This window comes from Cebus imitator, unplaced genomic scaffold (genome assembly GCF_001604975.1).
Source record: "Cebus imitator isolate Cc_AM_T3 unplaced genomic scaffold, Cebus_imitator-1.0 Scaffold39, whole genome shotgun sequence".
Taxonomy (NCBI): Eukaryota; Metazoa; Chordata; class Mammalia; order Primates; family Cebidae; genus Cebus; species Cebus imitator.
The window spans coordinates 12,116,895-12,143,624 of NW_016107354.1; the positions used below are offsets into that span (position 1 = coordinate 12,116,895).

Here is a 26,730-nt window from a genome sequence, read left to right on the forward strand (position 1 = left end):
GGCTCACTGCAGCCCTCCACCTCCCGGGTTCAAGTGATTCTCCTGCCTCAGCCTCCTGAGTAGTTGGGATTACAGGTGCATGCCACCATACCTGGCTAATTTTTGTACTTTTAGTAGAGATGGGGTTTTGCCATGTTGGTCAGGCTGGTCTCGAACTCCTGACCTTGTGATCCACCCATCTCGGCCTCCCAAAGTGCTGGGATTATAGGCGTGAGCCACCATGTCCTGCCTCTTTCTCTTCTTCTTAATGGAATACCACTTAATCATCTTGCATACCTACTATTTTCTGAAACACTTTGGCAACCACTATATTAGGCCAGTCTGTTTTCTTTGGACCTCAGTTTCCCCATTTGTTGAAATTAAGGGTTTGGGCATCCCACCACAATGGCATAACTGGTACTTGACTTGCCTTCTAGCTGTAAGCAACCAGAAATCCAGCTGAAGTATAGGAATCAATTGCTTTCAGACACTGAACTATAGGGAGCTCAGGACTGTGGTTCCTGAGAGCAGAGAAACAAATGAGATGAGTCCGTCTTCAAACCATGGCACAGGAAGGTGGAACGCAGGTACAATGGGGCAGCCTCCATGACCTGGCTGGAGTTTGGGGAAGTTGAGCTCATCAGGGGGTCTCCTGATGATCCTGCCTTCATTCTGCCAGTTAGTCGTTGAGTGGGAATTCTAGGCTGCGGAGAGGCTTCTCACAGGGAGGGTCATTTCAGCCGAGAGTTGAAGGATAAGTATTAGTTCATCAGGCAAGAAAAGTAGGGTCGGAGGGGTTTTGGAGGGAGAAGGCAAAGGGAGGAGGGGCAGGTGTCTAGGCCCCACTAACTCTCCCCCACTGGTCCCTGCCAGCTTAGTCTAAGCAGAGATTGGCTCGAAAATAGGGGGAGGGCTGGACTTGAATAAGCCCCTTGCAGCCTCACCCAGGACTGGAGGAGGGACGTGAGTACAGGCATGCACCACACGATGAAGTTTTGGTCAACAGTGGGCCACATACACCATGTGGTCCCATAAGATTACAACAGAGCTGAAAAACTCTTATCACCTAGTGACATTGTAGTCGTCATAATGTCATCATGCCATGCATTACTCACTTGTTTGTGGTGATGCTGGAGTAAACCTACTGTACTGCCAGTTGTAAAAAAGTCTAGCACATACAAATATGTGCAGTACATAATAGTTAATAACGACTGCGTTACTGGTTTATGTATTTAATATACTATACTTTTAATCGTTATTTTAGTGTGTACATATTAAAAAAAAAGTTAACTGTAAAACGGCCTCTGGCAGGTCCTTCAAGAAGTGTCCCAGAAGAAGGCACTGTTTTCATAGGGGATGACAGCTACGTGTGTGCTGTTGTCCCTAAGGACCTTCCAGTGGGACAAGATGTGGAGCTAGAAGACAGTGATGCCAGTGATCCTGACCCTGTGCAAGCCTAGGCTGATGTGTGTGTTTGTGTCTTCATTTTTAACAAAAAGATTTTAAAACAGAAAAAAGTACACAGAATAAGGATAAAAAACATTTTTGTATGGCTGTACTATGTGCATTTATATTAAGCTGTGTTATTACAAAAGTCAAAAAATGCAAATGAAAAAATTTCAGTAAGCTAAGGTTAATGTATTTTTGAAGAAAGAAAAATATTTTTAAATAAATGTATTGTAGCTTAAGCATACAGTGTTTATAAAGTCCACGGTAGTGTACAGTAATGTCCTAGGCCTTCAGATTCACTCACCAGTCACTCACTGACTCACCCAGAGCAGCTTCCAGTCCTGCCAGCTCCATTCATGGCAAATGCCTTATACAGGTATTTTTTTGGGACAGAGTCTCGCACTGTCGCCTGGGCTGGAGTGCCGTGGCATGATCTCGGCTCACTGCAAACTCTGCCTCCTGGGTTCAAGCGGTTCTCCTGCCTCAGCCTCCCGAGTAGCTGGGATTACAGGTGTCCGCCACCACACCCAGCTAATTTTTTGTATTTTTAGTAGAGATGGGGTTTCACCATGTTTGCCAGGCTGGTTTCAAACTCCTGACCTTGTTATTCACCCGCCTCAGCCTCCCAAAGTGCTGGGATTACAGGCTGAGCCACTGAGCCCGGCCCATTTATTATATTTTATAGCGTATTTTTACTGTGCATTTTCTGTGATTAGATACAGAAATACTTACCATTGTGTTATAATTGCCTATAGTATTCGGTACAGGTTTGTAGCCTCAGAGCAATGGGCTATACCGTATAGCCCAGATCCATGGAGTAGGCATCTGGGTTTGTAAATACACTATGGTGTACGCACAAAGACCAAATCACCTAATGATGCATTTTTCAGAACACATCACTGTTGTTAAGCGATGCATAGCTATTAAGCAAGTGAATGGGAGCGCGTGTTCCAAGGCAGGTGTGGCTGCTTCTCAGTCCCAGGACCTGATCTCCAGGACCAGAGTGGGACGTCCTTGGGAATGCTGAGCAGAACAGCTGGGGACAGGGTGGTCCCGGGGGTTGGGGGGAGGATGGTTTCCCCAGGTGTGGGGCCACTGTGCACCTCTCCACCCGCTCCCCCATGGCTGTGGCCCTGCACGGGCTGACAGTGGAGCTGCCTGCGCAGAAGAAAGGCTCCCATTCCGGTGCCTGGGGTTAACCTGCAGAGGGGTTGGCAGCAGCTGCTAATTCCCGATTTGCTTGTCTTTGAATGGGGTAATTGCTGGGAGTTGCCAGTGTTCCAGATTGTTCTCTGGAAGACCGGGAGGAAGAAGGGGCTGTCATGGGCTCTGTGGAGTGCTGCCTTCTGCAGGCCATGCCGTGAAGCCTCACGGGGTGGAGTGAGGGGATAATGGAATCATAGTCTGGCAGAGCTGCAAGGGCCCTCGGAGGCCACCTGATCTGACCTGCATTCTACAGGTGGAACCCAGATTCAGAGGGAGGGGACGTGCCTGGGGCCACACAGGTGCTTGGCTCCAGTCAGCAAACCAGCCGTCCTTGGCATTGGCTGTGCCTCCCTGCCCCCCTAGTCCTTGAGTCTCTCTGGGGCTCCCCAGGCTGGGGCATGTGTGTCAGGAACCCCTTTGTCTTTCTCTTACTGCAGGAGACCAGCGCAGCGGTGGGGTCACTGAGGCCAGCAGCCTCCTGGGGGGCTCCCCGAGGCGTCCCTGTGGCCGGAAGGGCTCCCCATACCACACGGGGCAGCTGCACCCCGCGGTGCGTGTGGCGGACCTTCTGCAGCACATCAACCAGATGAAGACAGCTGAGGGCTACGGCTTCAAGCAGGAGTATGAGGTGCACGCTGGCCCCGGCCAGCAGGACCCATGCGGAGGCCTAACCTGGCTCCCACTCTCTGTGGACTCTGACCCTTGCCACCCTCAGCCTAGCCCTGGTTGGACCTTTGCTCTGACAGTTCCCAACTCAACCTTTTTGACCTTGACTCTGACTCTCATCCTGATTTCAGACTGATACAGTTTTTCATTCTCACGCTAACCGTGGTTTGAAATCTGACCTTGAATCTTGTCTCCCTCTCTGTGTGGATCGTGATCAGGATCCTTATTCTGTCCCTAATCTGAACCTGCCCACCGACACTGACCTTGACCTAACCCCAGCCTGGCACTGATGTCATGCTAAGCTCCATTTGAACCCTGTGTATCATCCCACCTCTGTCTGGACTCTGACACTGCCTGTATCCTAATCTAAATCTGACCCCCACCTTTACCTTCTTTCTAACCCTTATTCTAAGCCTGACCCTTATTCTAAAATGTCTTTGAACCCTGACCCTCTTTTCCCCTTTTCTCATTTCCCTTCCCTCAACGCGCCTTGGTTTTAACCGTGGTCCCTGGACACACAGTGACACAATGACTTTATCTCAGGCCGAAGTTCAGCTTGAACCTCGCCCTTATGGTTCCACCCCCATCCTGCCTACATCATCCCCATTGAGGGGAAAGGGCCCTATGATTGCGGGCCCCTCTTCCTCACTGACCACCACTTTCCCTTCTGGTAGAGCTTCTTTGAAGGCTGGGATGCCACAAAGAAGAAAGACAAGCTCAAGGGCAGCCGCCAGGAGCCAATGCCTGCCTGTGAGTCCTAGGGAAGGGCCTGGGGTCCAGGGCAGTGGGCAGAAGGGCATCAGGAGAGGGAGGCACAGCCAGGGTGAGCCAGGGAAGCCGCAGAGATGATAGCAGCATTGGCCACCTTTATTGAGGGTGCACGCCATGCCCTGTGCTTTTTTCATTTGTTCCCCTTAATTCCCCTCTGAAGTGGGAGATACTGTAATCCCCATTTTACAGATAAGGAAACTGAGGCTTGAGAGGTTAAGATTCCTGCTCAAGGTCTCAGAGCTAGTAATTGCCTGAGCAGCATACACCCTTGGGCCTGCTTGACTCCACAGCCCAGACTCTACCCCTGGCATGCCCTGTCTCCCATGGTGCTCAGAGCCTACTGGTAAGCCCTGAGGCTCTAGGTTCCCTGGCTGCCCTGCCTGTGCCCCATCCCTGGCCTCCAGGAATCCCTCCCTGACTGCCCAGCTCTGGGCTCCCCAGTTCAGCCCCTGCGTACCTGCTTTGTGTTTACAGATGATAGGCACCGAGTGAAACTGCACCCGATGCTGGGAGACCCCAACGCCGACTACATTAATGCCAACTACATAGATGTGAGTGCCTTGCCCTGTCATTTCTGCAGACCTGGCCCTGCCCACTCCAGGCTTACTATCCAGGCAGGGCAGAAACCTATCGGGATAAATGGGGATTTAAATGGCTGAGTTCATAGTGCCCCCATCTCTGCAGTCAGTGCCAGGGAGCTCAGAGCAGGGAGTACAGTGGGCAGCAGCTTCTGGAAGGCTTCCTGTAGGCTGGAGTTGGCCTGAGAGATGAGGTGCTTTAGGGAAGCAGAGTGAAGGGAAGAGGCAGGCAGCCAGGCCGAGAGGCGAGGAAGGCGGGAGGCATGGAGGGCGGGATTCTCACTGTGCACCGTGAGGCTGAAGAGGTAGGCAGGGCTGGATTGTGAAGGCTGCAAATGGCAGGCTCAGCAGTGGGGGCTTTTTCCTAGGGGCACCGGGGAGTCGTTAAAGTGTTTTGACCATGATCAGAGTGGTCCGTTAAGAATAACAACGCACATTTATCCAGCACATACTGGGTGCCAAGCACTGTGCTAAGCACTTTATACCCAAGATGTCCTTTTCTGTAATCCTTCCACCCACCCTCCGAGGCAGTTAGCACCATGACCTCACTTTAGAGGTGAGGAAACCTGAGCTCAGAAACGAGAAGCTACTTGTCCCAGGTTGCACAGCTAGTGAATGGTAAATAAAGGACTCAAATCTCAGCCTGTCCGTGTCTTGAAAGCCTTTGCTACTAACTGTGAGGCTGTCCTGCCACCTGCAGCAGCAGCAGGACTTGGATGGTGGGCGGGGCGTGCGGGCAGAGACAGCGCAGGCAGCCGGGAGGCCTAGGCTTGGGCGTCAAGGAGAGGTGATGAGTCTACTCCCTAGGTATGGAGGAGGGGTGAGACGGGGCAGGGCCTCCAGTCCCTACAGCAAACCAAGTTTGGGAGAGCATCATTTAATCATGTACGAAATATATTTTGAACACTTCCTTTGTGCCACACATTGTGCTGGGCACCAGGGGTAGAGATGTGAACAAGACAGTCATGGCCTCTGCTTTCCTTGAATGTATCCATTCAAGTGGGTGAGACAGACATGTCTACACATCAAAATGACTTAAGTTAGCTGGCCGGGTGCGGTGGCTCACGCCTGTCATCCCAGCGCTTTGGGAGGCCGAGGAGGGTAGATCATGAGGTCTGGAGTTCAAGAATAGCCTGGCCAACATGGTGAAACCCTGTCTCTACTAAAATATAAAAATTAACCAGGTGTGGTGGCGCGCGCCTGTAATCCCAGCTACTCGGGAGGCTGAGGTGGAAGAATCGCTTGAACCCGGGAGGCGGAGGTTGCAGTGAGCAGTGATCGGGCCACTGCACTCCAGCCCGGGTGACAGAATGAGCCTCCGTCTAAAAATAATAATAATAATAATAATAATAACAACTTCAGATTAGATGAGGAAGCGCAGGCCAGAAGAGAGGTCACACAGCTTGAGTGTTACACAGCAGGCTAGTGGCAGAGCCGGGGCTGCTACAGAGGGCTTCGTGGAAGAAGCAGGCCTGGAGCTGGCTCTAGGTGGCTGGAGAGGAGAGGGAAGGGTGTCCTGGGGGGGTGCTGCCTAAGCAAAGGCCTGGGGGTCAGGTGGAGCAAGGCGCAGGTCTGGAACCGAGGTAGTCAGGGCCTCTGGAGTTGGCCTCTACTCTCCCTCTTTTTCTCCGCCTCCTGAGGCCAGATGTGCCACGCCATGCTTCCCAGAATCCCTTGCTGCCTCCCCCACCCATCCTGTCCCTTGGCTGGAGTCAGGGCCAGGCCCAGCCTTACAGACATGGGCAGCTTTGGTGACAATGGGCCTCTCCTTAGTCTTGCCAAGGTCCCAGTTGGCTTCTCTTGGGCCCTGGCAGGGACATGCCACCCCCCACTCTGGCTCAGGCCGGCTTGGCCTGCCCGTCTCTGCTCTGCCTGCCCTGCTCGCATCACCCATTCTGGCCACTCCTGGGCTCCGTCCACTTCCATCTGCCTCTGGCCTAATATCTGTCTCTTTTGCTTTGTACTGTTCCCTCACTGGAATCATTAAGATTCGGATAAACCGAGAAGTAAGTATCTCTCTCCCCACCTCCTACTCCTCCACTACCTCCTCCTCCTCCCTCTCCTCCTCCTTCTCTCCCTCTTCCTCCTGTCTGTCTGACTGGCTGTATCTCAGACTGTCTCATAGTCTCTGGCTGTCTCTCTCTCTTGTCTCTGTCCTTCCTTTCTACTTGTGTGCCCAGCACCAACTGTCCATTTCAGAGCCTGGCCAGGGGCCTCCCAGGGCTGAAGATTGGAGAGTGTTCCTATTGTAAGCAGTTCCCTCCCATCCTCCGCTGCCTTGAGCAGAGGCAACAGTGTTGGGGGTGCTTCCCCTGCCCCATTTTTCACTGGTCACCACTGTCTGTCACCCTCCTTCCCTGGCCCTGCCATTTCCAATGAGTCCTCCATAGCTGTACCTTCTATAGGACCCTTTGGGGGGTACAGGGGAAGTTGCCCTGGAGGGCCCTGTTTCTGCTGCTTAAGGGTCAAGATCTTGGACAGCCCCAGGTCAGCCCCCTAAAACTACTTTCCCTAGGGTTCAAATACCTTTGCGATCAGTTTGACTGAAACTCAGCCCCAACCATTTTACCCTCAATTTAGCATTAATTTGAATGTTTTTTGGTGGGAGCAGTTTGGATGTTCTGTTTTTTAAAATTATGCCATCTTTTAGCCTTTTTTTTTCTTTGAGACTGAGTTTTCCTCTTGTTGCCCAGGCTAGAGAACAGTGGCATGATCTCGGCTCACTGCAGCCTCCACCTCCTGGGTTCAAGTGATTCCCCTGCCTCAGCCTCCTGAGTAGCTGGGATTACCGGCATGTGCCACCATGCCTGGCTAATTTTTGTATTTTTAGTAGAGACGGGGTTCACCACGTTAGTCAAGCCATTCTCAAACTTCCGACCTCAGGTCATCCAACCGCCTTGGCCTCCCAAAGTGCTGGGATTACAGGCATGAGCCACTGAGCCCGAACATCTTTTAGCTTTTTAAAATTAAAAAAACTACCCCAATTCATCTAGCTATTCTCTGGTTTTATTTCTTTTTTCTTTTTTTTTTTGAGACAGGGTCTTGCCCTGTCACCCAGGCTGGAGTGCAGGAGTGCGATCATGGCTCACTGCAGCCATGAACTCCTATGCACAAGCAATCCTCCCTCTTTAGACTCCTGAGTAGCTGGGACTACAGGCATGTGCTGCCATACCCAGCTAATTTCCGCCCCCACCTTTTTTTTTTTTTAAAGAGATGGGGTCTTCTCAGCGCTTTGGGAGGCCAAGGCAGGCAGATTGCTTTAGTCCAGGAGTTCGAGACCGGTATGGGCAACATAGTGAGACCGTCTCTACAGAAAAATGTAAAAATTAACTGGGTGTGGTGGCTCATGCCTGTAGTCTCAGTTACTGGGAGTCTGAAGTGGGAAGATCACTTAAGCCCGGGAGGTGGAAGTTGTAGTGAGCCGAGGTCATGCCATTGCTCTCCAGACTGAGCAACAGAGCCAGTTCCTGTATCAAAAAAAAAAAAAAAAAATAATAAAATAAAGAGAGAGAGAGATTGAGAGAGAGAGAGAGAGAAAGAGAGGTGGGGGGGTCTCACTATGTTGCCTAGGCTGGGATTTCTATTTATTTTTAATTTTAATTTTTACCATTTGAGATGGAGTCCCACTCTATCACCAGAGTTTTGACTATGTTTTGGTCATTTTCGTGGGAACAGTGAGCAGGCTGGAGTGCAGTGGCGCACTCTTGGCTCACTGCAACCTTTGCCTCTGGGTTCAAGCAATTTTCCTGCCTCAGCCTCCTGAGTAGCTGGGTCTACAGATGTGCGCCACCATGCCCGGCTAATTTTTGTATTTTTATTAGAGACGGGGTTTCATCATGTTGGCCAGGATTGTCTTCATCTCTTGACTTTGTGATCCGCCCACCTCCGCGTCCCAAAGTGCTGGGATTACAGGCATGAGCCATTGCGCCCGCCTGGGATTTTTAATATGTGTATAATATTTTCATAATATTTAATGACTGATGCGATTATTTGCTACTCTGTGGGTGCTTTTCCATTTTGTCTGCTTTTCCCTTTAAAAAATATGTTTCTTGGCAGCCACTCATGCCTATAATTCAGTACTTTGGGAGGCTGAGGCAGGAGGATTGCTTGAGTCCAGGAGTTAGACCAGCCTGGGTAACATAGTGAGACCCTCATTTCTACAAAAGAAAAAAAAATATTAGTTGGGTGTGGTGACCTGTGCCTGTAGTCCCAGCTACTTGTGAGGCTGAGGTGGGAGGACTGCTTGAGCACTGGAGGTCCAGGCTGCAGTGGAGACAGTGGCTTGGAGCGACAGCTGGAGGGAATTGGGCTAGACCTGGAGAAGTTCCAGTGGAGAGGGCTGAGAGTTGCTGGAAGGCTTTTCATCATAAGTCACTTTGGTTTTCATGGGAACAGTGAGCAGGTGCCCAACAGAATCTCTGAGTGTTCGTCTTGCTCTTATCCTCATATTGCAGAGGAGAACAAGGCTTAGAGAGACTGAGAGGGGGCCGGCAAGATAGACACCATGTGGGGGCTGGTGATGCATAAGCGCAGCCCCACCCCAGACCTTTGAATCTGACTCTGCCTTTTAACAAGATCCCCAGAGATGTATGTGCTCAAGAAAGACTGAGAAGCACCCTCTTTACAGGGCTCAGTTACACAGCGACTACGCGGCAGAGACCCAGGTCCATTCAACTCCGAGACTCAGATTCTTCATAGTCACCTTCTGCCCCAGCAGTTCTTGACTTCCATTTGGTCCACTTGATCCATTTGTATCTTCAAGGATACTGTTTCAGCTTTAAAACAGTAGAAGTAGTAGTAATAGTGGCTCTTACTGATTAAGCACTCATTTTGTACTAGACACAGCGGCAGACATTTAGTGTATTACTTTATTTGCTCCTCACAGCAGCCCTCAGAGGTAAATGCTGTAATGGCTCCATTTTATAGACATGAAAATGGAGGCATAGAGAAATGAAGGGGCTTTTGCTCAAAGGCACACAACTAGTGAGAGGTAGAGCTGAGATTTGAACCTTGGCAGTCTGACCCCTGGGCTCCTCGGGCCTGGGAAGTTCATGGGACCGGCAGAGTGGTTGGGAGCCATGTGGAAGGTGTCAACTTGAGGCAGGGGGCTGGGCTAGTTTTCTGGGCGCCAGCCCTGCAGTACTGATTCCCCTTTCTGCATTGCCTGCGTTGGTGCCCTGGGTATCTGGTGAATTCTTGTGCTCAGAAAGATGAGGCCTTGTGGCAGGACCTCCTGGGTGGCTGTGGCCCTGGGGTGGCTTGTGGGGGCGGCGGGTTTCTCTCCTCAGCTTGGGGGCTCTGGGGATGGAGGGTGAAGTAGCTCTTGGCCTCTCTCTTATGGGAGGTGGTACAGGGAAAGTGCTTAGCACAGTATGTGACTATAACAGGGTCATTATTACTGATTTTACAGGTTTAAAATGTTATCTAAGGGCCATGAGCAGTGCCTGTGTCCATACGTTCCTATCCTGAAGCCCTCATCTAGGCCCTCCACGCCCTGAGTGACTGAGGAGTCGGGGAGGGTACTGTCCTTTCTGGTTATCCCAAGTGGGGCTAAGATAACTGACAGGCTCTGGTTACCCCACATTTGGGAGCCGGGTTCATTAGAGCTTCTGGAACCCTGGGAACAGGGCAGGGCCATCTGGGACTCTGTCTCCCAGCAGCAGCCTGGCTGAAAGCAGATGCCTCTTTCCACTTCAGGGCTGGGGGTTCCTGTAGGCCCACAAAGGAGTTATGTCCTCCTTGGGGTTGCACAGCCAGGTTGGATTCAGCCCGTGACTCTGCTGCCCCAGCTGCACTTCTCCACCTTCCTGGAGACTGGGGGGGCAAGGCCCCCCTGGTTAGGATGTCCTAGGGATGTGAGGGGATCAGTTCCCTGGTGGGGTGGGGGGTCTGCTGCCGAGAGGGGAGGACAGAGGAGTGTGAGGGAGTGAGGGCTGCTCCATGGGGTCTAACCTCGTCCTCTCCTCCTGTTCCAGGGTTACCACAGGTCAAACCACTTCATAGCCACTCAAGGTACCTGCCACCTCTGCCCACATGCACCTTCCTGTGTGCCCCTGGCATGCTGGAATGCCCTCAGCCTGCCTTTCTGCCTCCCCTGCTGATCCACCTGGTTTCCTGAATGTCCCCCCGCACATTCTGGCCCCCTGTTTGTCTGCTCCCTGTTCTGCTGGGCCTCTTGGAACCTGGCCAACTGCCTTTATGCCCTGTTTGTGTCTGTGTCTCTCTGATGTGCTCAGTCCACCTGCGGTTCCTGGTCCACCTGCCTGTCTCCAAAGTGGTGCATGCAGAAGGGCCGGCTGGGCTCAGACCTCATGGTGTGGGTTGGGCCTCTTGGTCTGGTGGCTGCCTGGGTTCTTCTGGCTGCATTTCTTTCTGTGACTGTCTGTCTGTCCTTCCGTCCTGGACACTTATGCTATTGCCCAAGCATCTGGCCCTCCTCCTGGATCCCAGTCAGCATGACCTGGCTCTTTAGCCAGGCCCTCTCCTGATAGGACCCCGCCTCAGGGCCCTACAGGTGTGCGTCAGCTGCAAGCTGGGCGTTGTGGGTGGCATGAAGCCCCCGCTGGGGCTCAGGAGGCCTCCTGGCCTGGGCCGTGGTGTTGGATGGTGCTAGATGTGTTGGCCTGGGGTGGAGAGCTTGTCTCAGGGACAGGCACCCTCTGCACCCTCAGGGCCGAAGCCCGAGATGGTCTATGACTTCTGGCGCATGGTGTGGCAGGAGCACTGTTCCAGCATCGTCATGATCACCAAGCTGGTCGAGGTGGGCAGGGTAAGCCGGGCTGTGGGGCGAGCTGGGGCACATGGCAGGCCAAGGGGGGCAGTGAAGAGCCCACTGAGTCCCATCTGGTGGGGCTTCCAGGTGAAGTGCTCACGGTATTGGCCAGAGGACTCAGACACCTATGGGGACATCAAGATTACGCTGGTGAAGACGGAGACCCTGGCTGAGTATGTCGTGCGCACTTTTGCCCTGGAGCGGGTGAGTCTCCCCGCCGCCCGGCAGAGGGTGCCTGGGCGGGGATTAGAGCCCACTCCCACTTCTCCCAGCCCTGGGAGCAGGAGGGTGAGGAGCGCGCCACTGCCCATCCCAGCAAGGCAGCTACTTGGTCACTGTTTGCTGGGAGCAGTGTGGAAGGGCAGGAAGGTAACTGCCTTCTCTGGTCCCCGTTAAGAGGAAGCCGAGACAATGAAGGGTATGATGGTGTCTGCAAGTGCTGGCTGCCACTCTGTGCTGAGCCTGTTACACGTACTGTTTCAGTCCTGGAGAGCTCTGTGGGATTGGGTGTTTACCACTAGCCCAGATAAGGAAAGTGAGGTTCAGAGGGCTTATGCCAGGCAGGAGACGCCGCATTGTGAGTGGCTGGCCCGTGAGTCCTGTGCACGATCCCATTTGATCTGCTCTGTAAAGTCCTCAGAGGAAAGATAGTTTTTTACACAACAGCCTGGTGGCAGAGGTGAGTATTTCGTAGCTCAGGTTTAGGCATCAGGCAGACCACTGTCTGTTTCTCTAACCTCGGGAAAGTGGTTTCTTCTCTTTGAACCTTAGTGTTCTCGTTTGTACCATAGGACATTAATACCTACTTCATTAATACATTGATCACTGGAATGAGCTGTGCCTGGCACACAGCAAGTGTCTAACAGATGCTGCCAGTGACTCTGACTGTTGCTCCCATTGTCTCTCCAGAGAGGCTATTCTGCCCGGCATGAGGTCCGCCAGTTCCACTTCACAGCGTGGCCAGAGCATGGCGTCCCCTACCACGCCACGGGGCTGCTGGCTTTTATCCGGCGCGTGAAGGCCTCCACCCCACCTGATGCCGGGCCCGTTGTCATCCACTGCAGGTGGGGTCAGCAGGGATCCCAAGGACAAGAGGGGCCCTTCTCCCTGGGAGGTTGGACTTGGGGTCAGGTTGGTTCCGGATCTGTGGCGGGGAGCAGGCCTGAGCTCTCCTGCTTAGAGACAGAGTACAGGAGGGAACGTCCCCCAAAGGCCCTGTCGCCTGTGAGCTTTGGCTCTGAGGCTCGTACCTCATGTACCCTACACGACCTGTAAAGCCCCTTGATCCAGGTGCTGAGGAGGCACTGGAGATAGGGCGGGGCCTGGGGGCTGGTGAGGCACCAGGCACGATTGAGTTCTGCCTGCTTTCATGAAACAAGCTAGGCCTGGCCTGGGGCTGGGAAGGACTTCGCTTCCCTCCACCAAACCCAGTGGGCCTCGCCCATCCCCCAGTCTTCACACCTTTTGCAGATCCCGACTGGCTCCTGTGACCCCAGGTGCCCTTCCTCTCTCCACCTCCTCCCTGGCCCCATATCTTTCTCTTGCTTCTTAAGTGGGGATCCAGCACCCTGTCCTGGCCTGGCCTCTGTCTCCTCCTGCAGAGCCAAAACTCCAGACTCGGAGGTTTTGTCCATGGCCTCTGTGTCTCATCGTGGTTCCTCTGCTGTGTTCTTACCAGCTCCCCAAATGCTGCATGGCAGAGTCGTTCTCTGTGCCCTGCCACCTAAACCAGCTTCTCTTTGATTTCTTTAGGCCTCTTTAAGATGCCATCTTTTAAAAACAAAACTTTATTGATCTATAATACACTTAAAGTGCAGAAATATGTTTATAAATATGAATTTTCATAAACTGAGCTCAGATTAAGAAACAGAACATTGGCTGGGCACAGTGGCTCACGCCTGTAATCTCAGCACTTTGGGAAGCCAAAGTGGGAGGATCATTTGAGGCCAGCAGTTTGAGACCAGCCTGGGCAACAGAGTGAGATCTCATCTCTACAAAAATAAAAATATTAGTGGTGGCGTGGTGGCACAAGCCTGTAGTCCCAGCTACCTGTGAGGCCGAGGCAGGAGGTTTGTTACAGTAAACTGTGACCGTAACACTGTACTCCAGTGTGGGCAACAGAGCGAGACTCTGCCTCTAAAAAAAAATTTTTTTTGAGAGCAAGTTTGCTCTGTTGCCAGGTTGGAGTGCAGTGGTGCGATCTTGCCTCCCGGCTTCAAGCGATTCTTCTGCCTCAGCCTCCTGAGTAGCTGGGACTACAGGTGCGCGCCACCATGACCCAGCTGATATTTGTGTTTTTTTTAGTTGATACCGGGTTTTACCATGTTGGTCAGGATGTATTAAAAAATTTAAGTAATGAAGTAAACAGAACTTGAATGGTTCCCAGAAGCCCCCTTGAGGCCATTTCTGGTGTGAATTGCCCCATCCCCACTCTTAGAGAAATCACTCCTGACCTAAACCACAGTCAGTTCCCCATGTTTTTGGACGTGTTATAAATAGAATCATACAGCATGTGCTCTTTGCTGTCTGTCTTCTGTCCCTCAGCCTTAGGCTTGTAAGGCTCATCCGCAGTGGATCATATTCCATCGAGTGAATAAATGACAATGTATTTGTCCATTCTGCCTTGATAGGCATTTGGGTTGTTTCCAGTCTTGAGCTATTATGAGTAATGCTGCTAAGGATATTCGATCGTATGTCTTTTGGCCAAGAAATGTATTTATTTCTGTGTGGTATGTACGTAGGAGTAGAACTGCTATCTGTGTGAACGTTCAGCTTTAGGAGATATTGCTGAACAGTTTTCCAAGGGGGTTGTGCTAAGTTAAGTCCCACCAGGGGTATATATGGGCTATTCAGTTGCTATATGTCCTCGCCAGCACGTGGATGCCACCATTGTCAAACCTGAAATCTCGCTGTTATCTTTGTCTGCTCTCCTTCCCACTCAGCTCTGCACAACTTTGTACGAGGACAAGGATCTTGACGTGCCCCCAGTCAAGTTGGGGAGACAGCCACATAAACAATGACCATGTAGCGGGAGGAGTGTTTAATTAATTACTTTTTCTTTTTTTGAGACAGGATCTTGTTCTGTCACTCAGGCTGGAGTGCAGTGGTGTGATCTCGGCTCACTGCAGCTTCCCCCTCCTGGGTTCAAGCGGTTATCCTGCCTCAGCCTCCCGAGTAGCTGGGACTACAGGCATGTGCCACCACACCTGGCTAATTTTTGTATTTTTTGGTAGAGACAAGGTTTTACCATGTTGGCCAGGTTGGTTTTGAACTCCTGACCTCAAGTGATCTACCCACCTCGGCCTCCCAGAGTGCTGGGATTACAGGTGTGAGCCGCTGTGCCTGACGGGGAGGAGTGTTTTAGTAAAAACCTGCCCACATTGCTTTGGGAACCCAAAATGATGACATCATCCTGGAAGGGTTAGGGATGCTCCAGTAGGTCTGCGAATGTTTGTGTGTGTGTGGGCTTTTGGAAGATGTGTAGGAGATTCGGTGGTTTCCAGGTGGAAAGAACATTCCTGGATAAGCTCGGTGCCTCCGCATTCCTGTTCTCCCCTAATCTAAGTTGCTAGGTTGAGCCAGCATCACCTCTGCATTCTCCCGACCATTTCTCCTTCTCTGCTTCTCCGAGGCCCATCCCATCTCTGTCCTCTAGCACATTTCACCAGAGTGCGTCCGTCCAGCAGCCTGCACCCTGGCTCCTTGCTGGGGGAGGGGAGGTCATCTCTGTGTCCCTGTCCCCTGTATGGTGTAGACATGGCCAGTGCCCTTCTCTCTTCTTCTCCTTAGTCCCGGGCTTCCTCCCCAAGGCTCTGACGTGGCCCGGGGCTGCTCTTTCTCCAGCGCGGGCACCGGCCGCACAGGTTGCTACATCGTCCTGGATGTAATGCTGGACATGGCAGAGTGTGAAGGTGTTGTGGACATTTACAACTGCGTGAAGACCCTCTGCTCCCGGCGTGTCAACATGATCCAGACTGAGGTGCGGGGACCTGGCCCTGTCCCCACCATTACTTCTAGGACTGGAGTTTCTCTTGAAGGAGCCCTGAGCCGGCGGGGCATGTCCAAAGGGTGTCCTGAGGCTCTTCCCTTCCATCAGATCATCCCTGACCTTCAGCTGCTATCCGCTTAGGGTCACCCCGGACAGCTCCCCTGTGTTCTGTTGGGTGGGGTCAGACCACGGGTCCTGTAGCTGACGTCCCTGGGATTGCATATTGCATCCTTACTGGATGTGTGACTGTGGCTGCTCCCGCCTCTCAGAGCACCTCACAGGATTGTAATAGGGGCTAGGGATGCAATAGGAGATAAAGGCACATGTCCATGGAGGTTGTTTCATTAGGTTTGGTCCAGCCTGTAGTAACACATGGTTGGCTTCCATCTTGGAGCACCTTCCTCAGCCTTGAGCTTGCTTTAGCCCCATCACCATAGATTTGCAGCTTCTGTGCCCCTCCTCGGCCTCATAGTCTCGCCTCCTATTCCAGGAGCAGTACATCTTCATTCACGATGCAATCCTGGAGGCCTGCCTATGTGGGGAGACCACCATCCCTGTCAGTGAGTTCAAGGCCACTTACAAGGAGATGATCCGCATTGATCCTCAGAGTAATTCCTCCCAACTACGGGAAGAGTTCCAGGTGGGGGACGAGTGTGTGTGTATAGGGTGTGTATGTGTGTGTGTGTATTTGTTGGGGGCATCTTCAATACTGCAGGAGTCATTGAGGGTCAAGAAGCAGGCCCAGCCTGAGACCACAGCTGGAGAGACAGAGCTGAGCTACTAGGAAGGACTTTGGGACAGTGGGAGAGGGGGTGCACCAAAGCAGTTAAGAGCCCAGGCTTTGAAGTCAGATAAACCCAGGTTCAAATCCTGGCTGACCTAGTTAAGAGGGTGAGTATTATCCTTGAACAAGCCCCTGTACCCTCTGAGCGTCAGTTTGTTACTCAGAGAAGAAAAGGAGCTGATGTGTCCCTTGGAGTGTTTGTATTCATTGGGATTCTTTGGGTTGTGAGTGATAAAAATCCAGCTCTTGTAATTGAAAAGTCTGAGAATGGCGCAGCTTCAATTGTGACTGGATCCAGGGGCTCAGATGATGATGCCAACACGTGGTTTCTCTCTGCCTGGGTTCTGCTTTCCTGTTTTTGGCTTCATTTTCAGGCCTGCGCCTGGCCCCCAGCAGTGCTGGGCTCCCATCATCTCTATTGTCTGGTGACTTTGGAGAAAGGCAATTGCTGCTCCCGGCATCCCCCCAAAAGTCCTAGATCAGACTCTTAGGTTCCCATCCCTGGACCAGTGACAGGCCGGAGAGATGGAGCTCGCTGATTGTCCCTGGCTCTGGGGCAGGAGCAGCCTCACCATATTACACAGCTGAGATGGGAAAAGGCTGGTTCTCCAGAGAAGCCTGAGAGTCGTCATTGGGTGGGCAGAGAGCTCAGAAGTCCTCTCCACTCCAGGGTTCCCGCAACGGCTCAGCAGGATGGCACATGCTGGGGACCCGGCATTTCTGAGCCAGCAGAGGGTGATCTCACAGGAGGTGCAGGCTGTGATTCCCGGAGGAGGGTGTTAGGCTTTGGGGATCATGAGAGACTGCGGTTCCCTGTGAGTTTTTTCCAAGAACAAGAGAAAGAAATAGCCCCTGGTCTGGACGTGAGGTGTGAAGGCACCGGGCGGAGGAGATGCCCCGGAGATCCGGGCATGATTCAGTGCCCACTGCTTACGATTTCATCCTGTTTAGACAGGGCCATGACCAAGGAAGGTGACCCCCATCTCCAGGTGTCTGGAGTCTGCTTTGTGGAGGGCGTGGGGTTTCAGGGTTGCCTCAGTGAAGGTGCTGATGAGCTAGTGAAGATCCTCACTGTGCCCATGTGTGCCCAGCTCAGCTCAGTGCTTGTCATGATCTCACTTTGACCACCCAGCAGCCCCACGAAGTAGGCATATTACTTCCCTATCTTGCAGTTGAGGAAACTGAGGCTGAGAGATGCAGTAGCTTGTCAGAGGTTATGTGGGTGGCAAGGAGGTAGACTCTGGTCTCTGTCCAGGCCCTCCATATCCTAGAGACGGGGAGTCTGGGTCCCTGCCCTGTCTCCTTCCCTCTGGACCTCAGTTTCTCCATCTGTAAAATGGGGTTAGTAGCTCAACCCAGCCTCCTTCACGGGGATTTGAGGAGGCCCAGCAAGCCCTGGATATAACTTTGTCCCCACCCTCGCTCCTTGTAGACGCTGAACTCGGTCACCCCACCACTGGACGTGGAGGAATGCAGCATCGCCCTGCTGCCCCGGAACCGTGACAAGAACCGCAGCATGGACGTCCTGCCGCCCGACCGCTGCCTGCCCTTCCTCATCTCCACTGATGGGGACCCCAACAACTACATTAATGCGGCCCTGACTGATGTGAGAGCTCGGGCTGGAGTGGGCTCTAGGGCTCCCCTTCCCGGCAGCATCACGGAAGGTCCAGGGGCCAAGGGAACAGAGCTGAGGGCTCTGGTTGGGGGACCCTCTGCCTGTTCTGGGGAACAGGCCCATGTGTGACCCTTCTACCCCTAGGGATCTTCCATTCGGGGCATTCAAGCCAGTTCCCCCCACACTCTGCCTGAGTGGGGTCTGGGTTGTGGAGTTCAGGCAGGGCTGTCTCCAGGATCAGACCCAGCAGAGCCTGGGGCAGGATGAGTGATTCAGGGGGCTTTGCTGGGGAGACCTTGAGGGTTTGGTGATGGAACTTGAGACCTGATGTCTGGAGCCAGGGGAGCTTGTCCTGGGAGAATGAGCTGCAGTCTTCTCCAGGACCAGGCCCAGGACCGTGATCTCTGGCCCCATTCTTCCCTGGGTGAGCGTGGGCCCTCTGAGGGCTCAGGAGCCATTTAGAAGTCTCCTTCCCTGCTCCCAGCTCAGGGGCTCTGCCTCCTTTACTGAGTGTTGCAACCAGTGCAGGGGATGCGTGTTGGCATTTTAGGCCCGTGATAAATGGCGAGTTGCTGCTGTCTGAGGCGGGAAGGGTCATGGATTATTATCCCTATTCCTTTCCCACACTGGAACCAGTTCAGATGTAGACGCAGGAGACACATGGGTGGAGATCAGATGTTACAGATAAAACTGCAGATGGAGTTGGAGATATGTGGCCAATGGGGGGCTGCTCCTTTGCCCCTCCCCATCAATATAGCTATACAACCTTGGGCCTCCCTTCCCCATCAGGGACTGGCCTTTACTGGCAGGGAGGAGGAGCAGTTGAGTGCATGCTTTCTGAGGGTTGTCAGTCATGGTCACTCAGCCTGGTGGCTGGCACGTGAGTGCCCACATGCTCACCTGGGGACTTCTGGCCTGTGGGGGGTCAGGGGTCCTAGAGGGGTGGCATGCAGTACTGGGAAGATGAACTAAGGAAGCTGTGCCCTCCCTCCCAGCCTCCTCCTTGGCCTTAGCGTGCCCGTCTGTAACTGGGGGCCTCGAAGGGAGACTGTCTGAGGGTCCTGAGCTGGGGCTTCCTGGCCCTGACGGGTGGGCTCTCACGTGGGGAAGTTCTGGGACAGCCCTGTCCCCTCCTGAGGTTCTTGATGCCTCTGATGCCTGACCCGAGTCATGTGGGTCCTGTTGGCTCAGGAGCCAGGAGGCCCCATTTCTCAGGCAGGCCCTGAACTTGTGGCACCCAGGCCTGAGTTTTGGAGTCTGGCTGGGCCTGGTCTTGAGCTGTCAATCATGAGCCTTCAGAGAGTCCTGGAGAGGGACTGCTGGGGGAGTAGGGAGCACTCCTTGTTTCTCTGCACTGCACCTTGCAGGATTACAAAGGGCAGATCAAGATTTGGTCGGGCCCAAGCCAGGGTCAAGGCCAGAAGAAGTCAGACAAAGACCTAGCCTGTGCCAGCCCTAGGTCAGGAGGAGGGTGGGGATCAGGAGAAGAGCTCAGGAAGGGGAGGGGGCACGGCACAGGGTGGAGCAGGGCAGGCTGCCAGGGGAGCCTCCGGGCCAGAGCGCTGATGGGAGGAGGCCTGGTGCCGGCCCCCCTGGCAGGACGAGGGAGCAGGGAGCAGCGTCAGGGCCGGTCACTGCCTGGGGAGCCTGGGTTGGGGCCCCAGATTCTTAATTTATGGAGTTGGAAGGGATCTAGAGATTTTTTCAAATTATTTATTGAGCCCCTCCAGGGTTCTGGGCAGAGACCATACCCTGGAAGCTCTGCTCTCCTGAACTTTGCTTTTAGGAGGTGGAGTGGGGTAGTCAGGAAATAAATATACAATGAAATGTCATCACTGGGAACAATTTCTACAAAAACAGCCAGGCGGAAGTGTTTAATGTGGATTTAGGTGTGTGGGGGGCTATTTTTGATGAGGTGGTAGGTGGTAAAGAAGGGCTTCTTTGAGGAGGTGACAAGCAAAGGCCAGAAATAAGTGAGGGAGAGAGCCATATAGACATTGGGAAATTTGGCCTAGGCAGCCAAAATAGCAGATGCCGAGGTGCGGAGGCAGGGAGATAGCTCGGCCAGCCTCTGCCTTGAGCTCAGCCTCATGCCCAAGCTCTCCTTGCCACACCTTTGGAAGCTTTTGCTGTTCAGTTCTGGGGGGTCATGGGCTTGGTCCCCAGAGGCCTGGGCCCAGCCTGTCAACCCAGGCCTCCATGTGCCCGCCAACATCAGAAGTGGGCCACTGGAGGCAGCCTGGTCTTGTGGAGCACAGCTGTCCAATTCAGGGTGGGCAGGGTGGGAAGTCTGCCTGGGGCAGAGGCTCAGCCCATGCCAGGGGCCGGAGACAGAACCCCGCTGAGTCCCAGTTTTCCTGCAGAGCTATACGCGGAGTGCGGCCTTCATCGTGACCCTGCACCCGCTGCAGAGCACCACGCCCGACTTCTGGCGGCTGGTCTACGACTACGGCTGCACCTCCATCGTCATGCTTAACCAGCTGAACCAGTCCAACTCCGCCTGGGTGAGGGCTCTGCTGGCTGGGCCGAGGGGCTGCCTGCTGCTCGGGTCCTCTGTGTTCAAGGGCATGGTCCCCAAAGTCACGAGTTAGGTCCTAGCTCTGCCATCTCTTTGCTGTGTGATGAGTCCTACACCTTCCTAGAGCCTCAGTTTCCTCATCTGTAAAACAAGGGCATCAGATGGGAGATCACTAGTTGCTCTTTTTCTTTTTCTGAGACAAGGTCTTGCTCTTTTGCCCAGGCTGGAGTGCAGTGGCACGCACACAACTCACTGAGGTGTGTAGCCTCGACCTCCTGGGCTCAGGCCATCCTCCTACCTCAGCCTCTGGAGTAGCTGGGGCTACAGGCTGCATCACCACACCTGGCTGACTTTTTAATTTTTATTTTTAGTAGAGGTGAGGTCTTACCATGTTGCCCGGGCTGGTCTCGAACACCTGGCCTCAAGTGATTCTCCCATCTCGGCCTCCCGAAGTACTGGGATTACAGGCATGAGCCATTTGGCCACAGTTGCTCTTTACTGGCCCCTTGCTAAGCCAGGGACTATTCTGCACTCATGGTCTTATTTAGAATCGATAATGACCTTGGAGTGAAGGCCTCAGTGAGAAAATTCAGACCCAAAGAGGTGCAGGGCCTTCTCCAGGGCCACATAGCTGGGGATGGGCAGAGCTGCGCCTCAGCCTCGCTGCCTCTTTCCAGAGCTCCTGCTCCTTCAGTTACTCCACTAAAATGCCCATCACCGGGGCCTCCGAGGTAGAGTACAATTCCTGTCTCCTACTCCCTGACTGTTTAATCTAGGGTAAGTTGATTGACATTTCTGAGTTTCACTTTCCTTCTCTGTAAAATGGGGGTCATCACAGGACCCGTTCTTTCGGGGTTACTGTGAGGACCAGGTGAGGTGCGCATAGGATGCGTGGCACTGCCGTGTCTGGTGTGCAGTAGGCATGTGGTACGTGGCAGGGACAAAGATGATGAGGGTGACAGCTGCGTCTGAGGTTGACTCAGACCCTGGTTCAGTGACCTCAGCCTGGTGTCAGTCCCTCTGTCTCCCCCATTTTCCTTTGGAGCTCTTGAGAAGTACAGACACCCAGTCTTGCAGCCCTGCTTGACCACGTGGACCCCTTCCCACCCCAGCTTTCTGCTGGGCCCAGGGGGCCAGGAAGGTTTGCTGTAAAATGAGTACAACAGCTTCTTAATGGCCTCCTGGAGAAGATTTCGTTCACTGTGCTCTTTATGAGTCAGGCGTTCTGTGAAAATGACCCAGGACTGCAGGGTAACGGGCCTCAGTCCTTGGGTGCAGCAGGAAGGTAGAGGGGAGAGGCCCAGAGGGAGGCTCACACAGATATCATTCACTGGACACCGATTTGCTCATCTGCTCAACCAACTTTGCCCGTGAACTTCTCCCTGCAGTGGGCAGGGAGGAGACAGAGGGAGAAGAGACACAGCGCCTCCCAGATCTCATGGTCCAGGAGGAGACAGGTAGAAAAACTGACAGTGACAGCACAGACGAAAAAGGGCTATCATAGAGCTGGCACAGGGACAGAGAAGCCCAGGGGATCATGTATCAGGGATGGCTTCCTGGAGGAGGTAGTGTCAGAGCTGAGATGTGTGGGAAGGGCAGAGTTAACTAGGTGAGGAGGTGGAGGAAGAGAGCCATGGAGAGGGAGCAGCATGTGCAGAGTTCTGAATGCACGGGGTTGCCAGGACACGAGGCAAAATGAGGTAGGTGCTGTCTGCCCGTCATGGGCTGTGGTTAGAGGAGACTGATGAGCACGGTGTCTTTTTGGAAGAGGTTGGGGTCATTTTACAGATGGGGAAACTGGGGCCAAGAGAAAAGAAGAGCCTTTCCTGGGCTCCAGGCAGAGCTGAGACTAGAAACTGAGGCTCAGGCTACTTAGCCTGGAGGACGTGTGTGTGTGTGTGTGTGTGTGTGTGTGTGTGTGTGTGTGTGTATGTGTGTGTGTGGTCGGGGAGCTGCATCTCCTCTGTCCCTCCACTGTCCAGAGTCTGGGCGGGGGTTGTATTTAGGACCCTGACTCCAGGGAGGGGTCCTGGGGCAGAAGTGAGGGTATTGAGCTGTGTTAAGCACCAGGGACACCGCACCTCTGTGAGCTGGTGCTGAAGGGCAGAGGCAGTGAGAGAGAAGGCTGTGGGGAAGTTCCGGGGTGGGTGGGAGGGATCCAGGCCTAATACTGGAAGCAGGCAGCCTACGTAGGGGCGTATGAACCGGTTAAGGTGTAGCTTTCTAGCTGCACAGCAGTAGGCATCAGTGCACTGTTTGTGAAGGGCTTGTCTTGGCTGATGTGAACATGTCAGTACAGGACGCACTGGAGCAGGTGGGCCTTGCAGTCTGTGGGTGATTGGTGGGGACTGGAGGACTGCTGAAGGTGAGTCTGGAGTGGAGTCTGGGTGGTCCAGGGTGTGTGGGAGCCACAGGGCAAGTGTGGAGCCCTGGGGGTGGGCATGGCTGTGGGCTAAGCCCCGGCCAGGCTCTACTCAGCTCTCCCATCTCTGTGCCCATGCCCAGCCGTGCCTGCAGTACTGGCCGGAGCCAGGCCGGCAGCAGTATGGCCTCATGGAGGTGGAGTTTATGTCGGGCACAGCAGATGAAGACTTGGTGGCCCGAGTCTTCCGGGTGCAGAACATCTCTCGGGTGAGTAGTCTGAGGAGCCCCAGGGGAAGACCCTGGGTGGTGGCTGGGGCAGCTTTTAATGACCCTCCAGGTCATCAGGGGCCCCTGTGACCCTGGTGCTCATGTCCCCCTGGCTGGCTGCCTCTGTCCCCAGCTGCAGGAGGGGCACCTGCTGGTGCGGCACTTCCAGTTCCTGCGCTGGTCTGCATACCGGGACACGCCTGACTCCAAGAAGGCCTTCCTGCACCTGCTGGCCGAGGTGGACAAGTGGCAGGCTGAGAGTGGGGACGGGCGCACCATTGTGCACTGCCTGTAAGTACCTGCCCTGCGGGAGGGTGGGTGGAGGGGTCAGGGAGCCAGGGGCAGAGGTCCAGTCTGAAAGGGTGCCAGCTTTGGCTAGACTGCAAAGCTGGCACTGACACCCCTGGACTCTCAGATGGCTGTGGCCTGGATGCTGCCCAACCAGCCGAGGCTGGCCCTGGAGGAATCCAGTCAGTTTCGAGAGTATAGACTCAGCCCTGAACAACTCCCAGTGTCCTCTGTGTGATGTCTGACTTTGCCAATTTAATTAAAGAGAGTCCTTTGTCAGAATTTTTTACCCCATGAGATTGTGGCACACTTTTTATGCCAACAGACTTCCAGTCTGTTCATGCATGCACACATGTGACTTTTTCCATGCATCCATCCACCCACCCACCCAACCACCTACCCATCCATTCGTATGTATACCCCATTCATAAATTCATGTATTCACTCATGTCCAGGTGCAGTCACTCCTTTGCACCCCACTTTTTCATCCTTTCAGCCCTTAGCCTCTCGAGTGGCAGACTGGGCCTACCGGAAGCTGTGGGGAGCTGAGTCAGTCTGGGTCTGGCCCCAGGGGGTTTGGTTCTGGTGGGAAAGACCTCTGAGTAGGGCACGAGGGCCTCATGAGTCTGCCATCCCCCAGGAGGTATCCCGCACGTTATGTGGAGTCACAGGGAAGGAGGGATGGGGCTCTGTGGGAGGCTGTGGGCTTGACTTGGGGTGGGGGTGCATTTGTGCCTGTGTGCCCGCGTTGCCAGGTGGTGACTGGTCTTCTCAGCGTTCCTGTTCCACCGTGCTCTCTGGGAACGCACTTGCTGCTCCCCCACCCTTCTTCGTCACACTGCCTTTGTCTCTCTATGTGTTTATCTCGGATTGTGTCTGGCCTCCTTTCAGAATATGTAGTCTGTTTCGCCTTGAGAACATGTCTTCTGATATGTCCTAGCCTCTGGTCCTGCCGCTCACCTCTGGGCCCTCTGCCCCTTCCTCTGGGTCCCCTAGCTCCGCCTTCACCTCTGGGTCCTCTGCCCTGCTCTTATGAGTTCCCTAGCCGGTCTCACCTAGGGCTCTTTTGCCCTTTCTGAGTTTCCTAGCCCCGCCCCCCACCTCTGGACTCACTCATTTCTGAGTTTTCTAGCCCCGCCCCTCTCCCCTAGGGTCTCTGGCTCCTCCTTTCTGTGTTCTCTAACTCCGCCCCTCACCTCTGAGCTCTCTGCCCCACCCTTCTTGATTCTCTAGCTCTGCCCCTCTCCTCTAGGCTCTCTGCCCTCCCTCCTGGTTCCCTAGCCCTTTCCTTACCTTCAGGTTCCAAGACCCCGCCCCTCACCTTTGGCTACTGAGCTGCCCCAACATGCATTGTTCATGCATGCACACATGTGACTTTTTCCATCCATCCATCCATTCGTATGTATGCCCCTTTTTTGCATCTCTTATTTAGAAATGGGGGAGGACGCAGCGGTACCTTCTGCGCCTGTGCCACGGTCCTGGAGATGATCCGCTGCCACAACCTGGTGGATGTTTTCTTTGCTGCCAAAACGCTCCGGAACTACAAACCCAATATGGTGGAGACCATGGTGAGAGGCTGTATCCCATGCCCAGCCACTTTCACCTTCCTGGTCCATGCCAGGCTCCTTAGCACCCACACTCCCCTGTCTGGGCCCCACCATTGGGCCTTGGCTCTAGTCCTGTGGTCCTCAAACATTACCCCATTTCCCCACGGCTGGGCCTGGGCTCATGCTTGCCCTTTCCCTCCCTGTTCTCCTCCCCTGACAATACTGGAGTTGGGGTCAGGCTCATGACTCCCTCCCTCTCTTCCTCCTCAGGATCAGTACCACTTTTGCTATGATGTGGCCCTGGAATACCTGGAGGGACTGGAGTCAAGATAGCGGGGCCCTGGCCTGGGACACCCACTGCACACTCAGGGCCAGACCCACCATCCTGGACTGGCAAGAAAGACCAGTGCCTCCTGCCCTGCCCAACCGCACCCCTATGGGGCAAGCACTGGAGTGGATGCGGGGCCATCTTGCTGCCCTTTCCGCTGTGGGCAGGGCCCTTCTCTTTGTTCCATGGACAGGTCGTGGGCAAAGAAGGAGCTTAGCAAGTCTGCAGCTGAGCCCCATCTCCACAGGGTCCTGCAGACCTGTGCTGAGAGGCCTGGTGCTGCCTGGCAGAGTGACAAGGGCTCAGAATGGCTGGCTCTGGGGGACTCAGGCCATGCCCCTTGGCTCCATCCTGGCCTTTGGCAGGGATGAGTGAGGCCCTGCAGAAAGCATCCCAGGCCAGAGTTCCCACTTAGCCTGCCCCCTCTGCATGTGGGTAGAGGGTGGCTGGGGCTTGGCAACTAGGATTCCATCTGGCCCAGCCCCTGAAGGTCCTGGGGAGGTGGGACTCTGTTCTGAATAGCCAGCGGGGCACACTGACTGTCTTCTCCGGGGAACTGCCGCGCCCTCCTCCCCACTGCCCCCTGCAGCCCCTGGGGTACTTTGCTCACCATCCCTCCCCACTTCTGCTTCCCTGACGTGCTCTGAGCTTCCCTGAACCAGGATCTGCCCATTCCTACCGTGCCCCACAGGGGCTCCTTCCCTGCCTGACCCAGTGTTGCAGAATGAAGTCACCTCGCCCCCCTCTTCCTGTCATCTTCAGGCCTCACTGGCCTGTCCTGCTCAGCTTGGGCCAGTGACAGTCTTCAAGGCTGAACAACCACCCCCGGGTTTGAGGTCCCTGTGGCTCCTGGTCAGGCTGCCATTGTGGGGAGGGGCAGTGTCAGAGCAGGGCTGGTCGGACCCCCTGGAGTTGAGAGGATGAAGGAGGATCAGTGCTTTTTTGTTTCTTTTGTTATTTTTGGATGGGTGGGTGGGAAGGTCTCTTTAAAATGGGGCAGGCCACACCCCCATTCCGTGCCTCAATTTCCCCATCTGTAAACTGTAGATATGACTACTGACCTACCTCGCAGGGGGCTGTGGGGAGGCATATGCTGATGTTTGTAAAGCGCTTTGTAAATAAACATGCTCTCTGAATGCCACTGATGGCCCTGTGCGTGTCTCACCAGCCTGATGGAGCCTGCTCGCCTGCCCCCAGCCTCCAGGGAGGGCCCTGGAGAAGCCTGGGTTCTGATCTGGTCTTGGTTTTTCCATTCGTAAAATGCTGGGAGTATAGACCAGCACCTCACTCAGGGTCCTTCCACTTTCAGAGTCAGTTCCAAGGGACCCTGGCCATTGTTGCCTCCACCCAGGCCTCTGAAGCAGTTCCTCAGGTTGGGGGCATCATCTCAAGAACCCCGAGGACCACAGAGCTGCTCCTCACCCCACTGGGGGCCCCGGATAAGGTTCAGCTCTTTCTGGGGCAGCAGGGGAGGCTCAGGCTTTGGTGTCAGGCAGATGGGCTGCAGAAGCTGCGAGCCCCTGGGTGAATTAGTGCCGTCTCTGGGGCCCACTTTGTCATCTGTAAAGTAGGGACAGTCCTGTTAGGATCAGATGAAGTCATGATTGAGT

At 54.1% G+C, this 26,730-nt stretch overlaps 1 protein-coding gene across 6 annotated transcripts in view; it reads left to right on the plus strand.

Annotated features, from left to right (window-relative positions):
• LOC108302323 (receptor-type tyrosine-protein phosphatase U-like) overlaps positions 1 to 26,262 on the plus strand; it is a 33,174-nt gene extending 6,912 nt beyond the window's left edge. The window contains exons 2-17 of one of the 6 annotated variants that reach the window (XM_017525934.2): positions 3,072 to 3,262; positions 3,975 to 4,050; positions 4,546 to 4,622; positions 6,638 to 6,655; positions 10,625 to 10,661; positions 11,321 to 11,409; positions 11,509 to 11,625; positions 12,331 to 12,485; positions 15,211 to 15,400; positions 15,900 to 16,049; positions 17,626 to 17,799; positions 20,172 to 20,312; positions 22,832 to 22,957; positions 23,091 to 23,248; positions 24,678 to 24,813; positions 25,063 to 26,262. In XM_017525934.2, the coding sequence (XP_017381423.1) occupies positions 3,072 to 3,262; positions 3,975 to 4,050; positions 4,546 to 4,622; positions 6,638 to 6,655; positions 10,625 to 10,661; positions 11,321 to 11,409; positions 11,509 to 11,625; positions 12,331 to 12,485; positions 15,211 to 15,400; positions 15,900 to 16,049; positions 17,626 to 17,799; positions 20,172 to 20,312; positions 22,832 to 22,957; positions 23,091 to 23,248; positions 24,678 to 24,813; positions 25,063 to 25,125 (1,898 nt within the window). In that variant the 3' untranslated portion in view covers positions 25,126 to 26,262. Of the gene's footprint in view, positions 1 to 3,071; positions 3,263 to 3,974; positions 4,051 to 4,545; positions 4,623 to 6,637; positions 6,656 to 10,624; positions 10,662 to 11,320; positions 11,419 to 11,508; positions 11,626 to 12,330; positions 12,486 to 15,210; positions 15,401 to 15,899; positions 16,050 to 17,625; positions 17,800 to 20,171; positions 20,313 to 22,831; positions 22,958 to 23,090; positions 23,249 to 24,677; positions 24,814 to 25,062 lie in introns of all 6 variants that reach the window. The other 5 variants (XM_017525932.2, XM_017525937.2, XM_017525935.2 and 2 more) reach the window with 5 other exon arrangements.
• Positions 26,263 to 26,730: the final 468 nt, after the last annotated feature.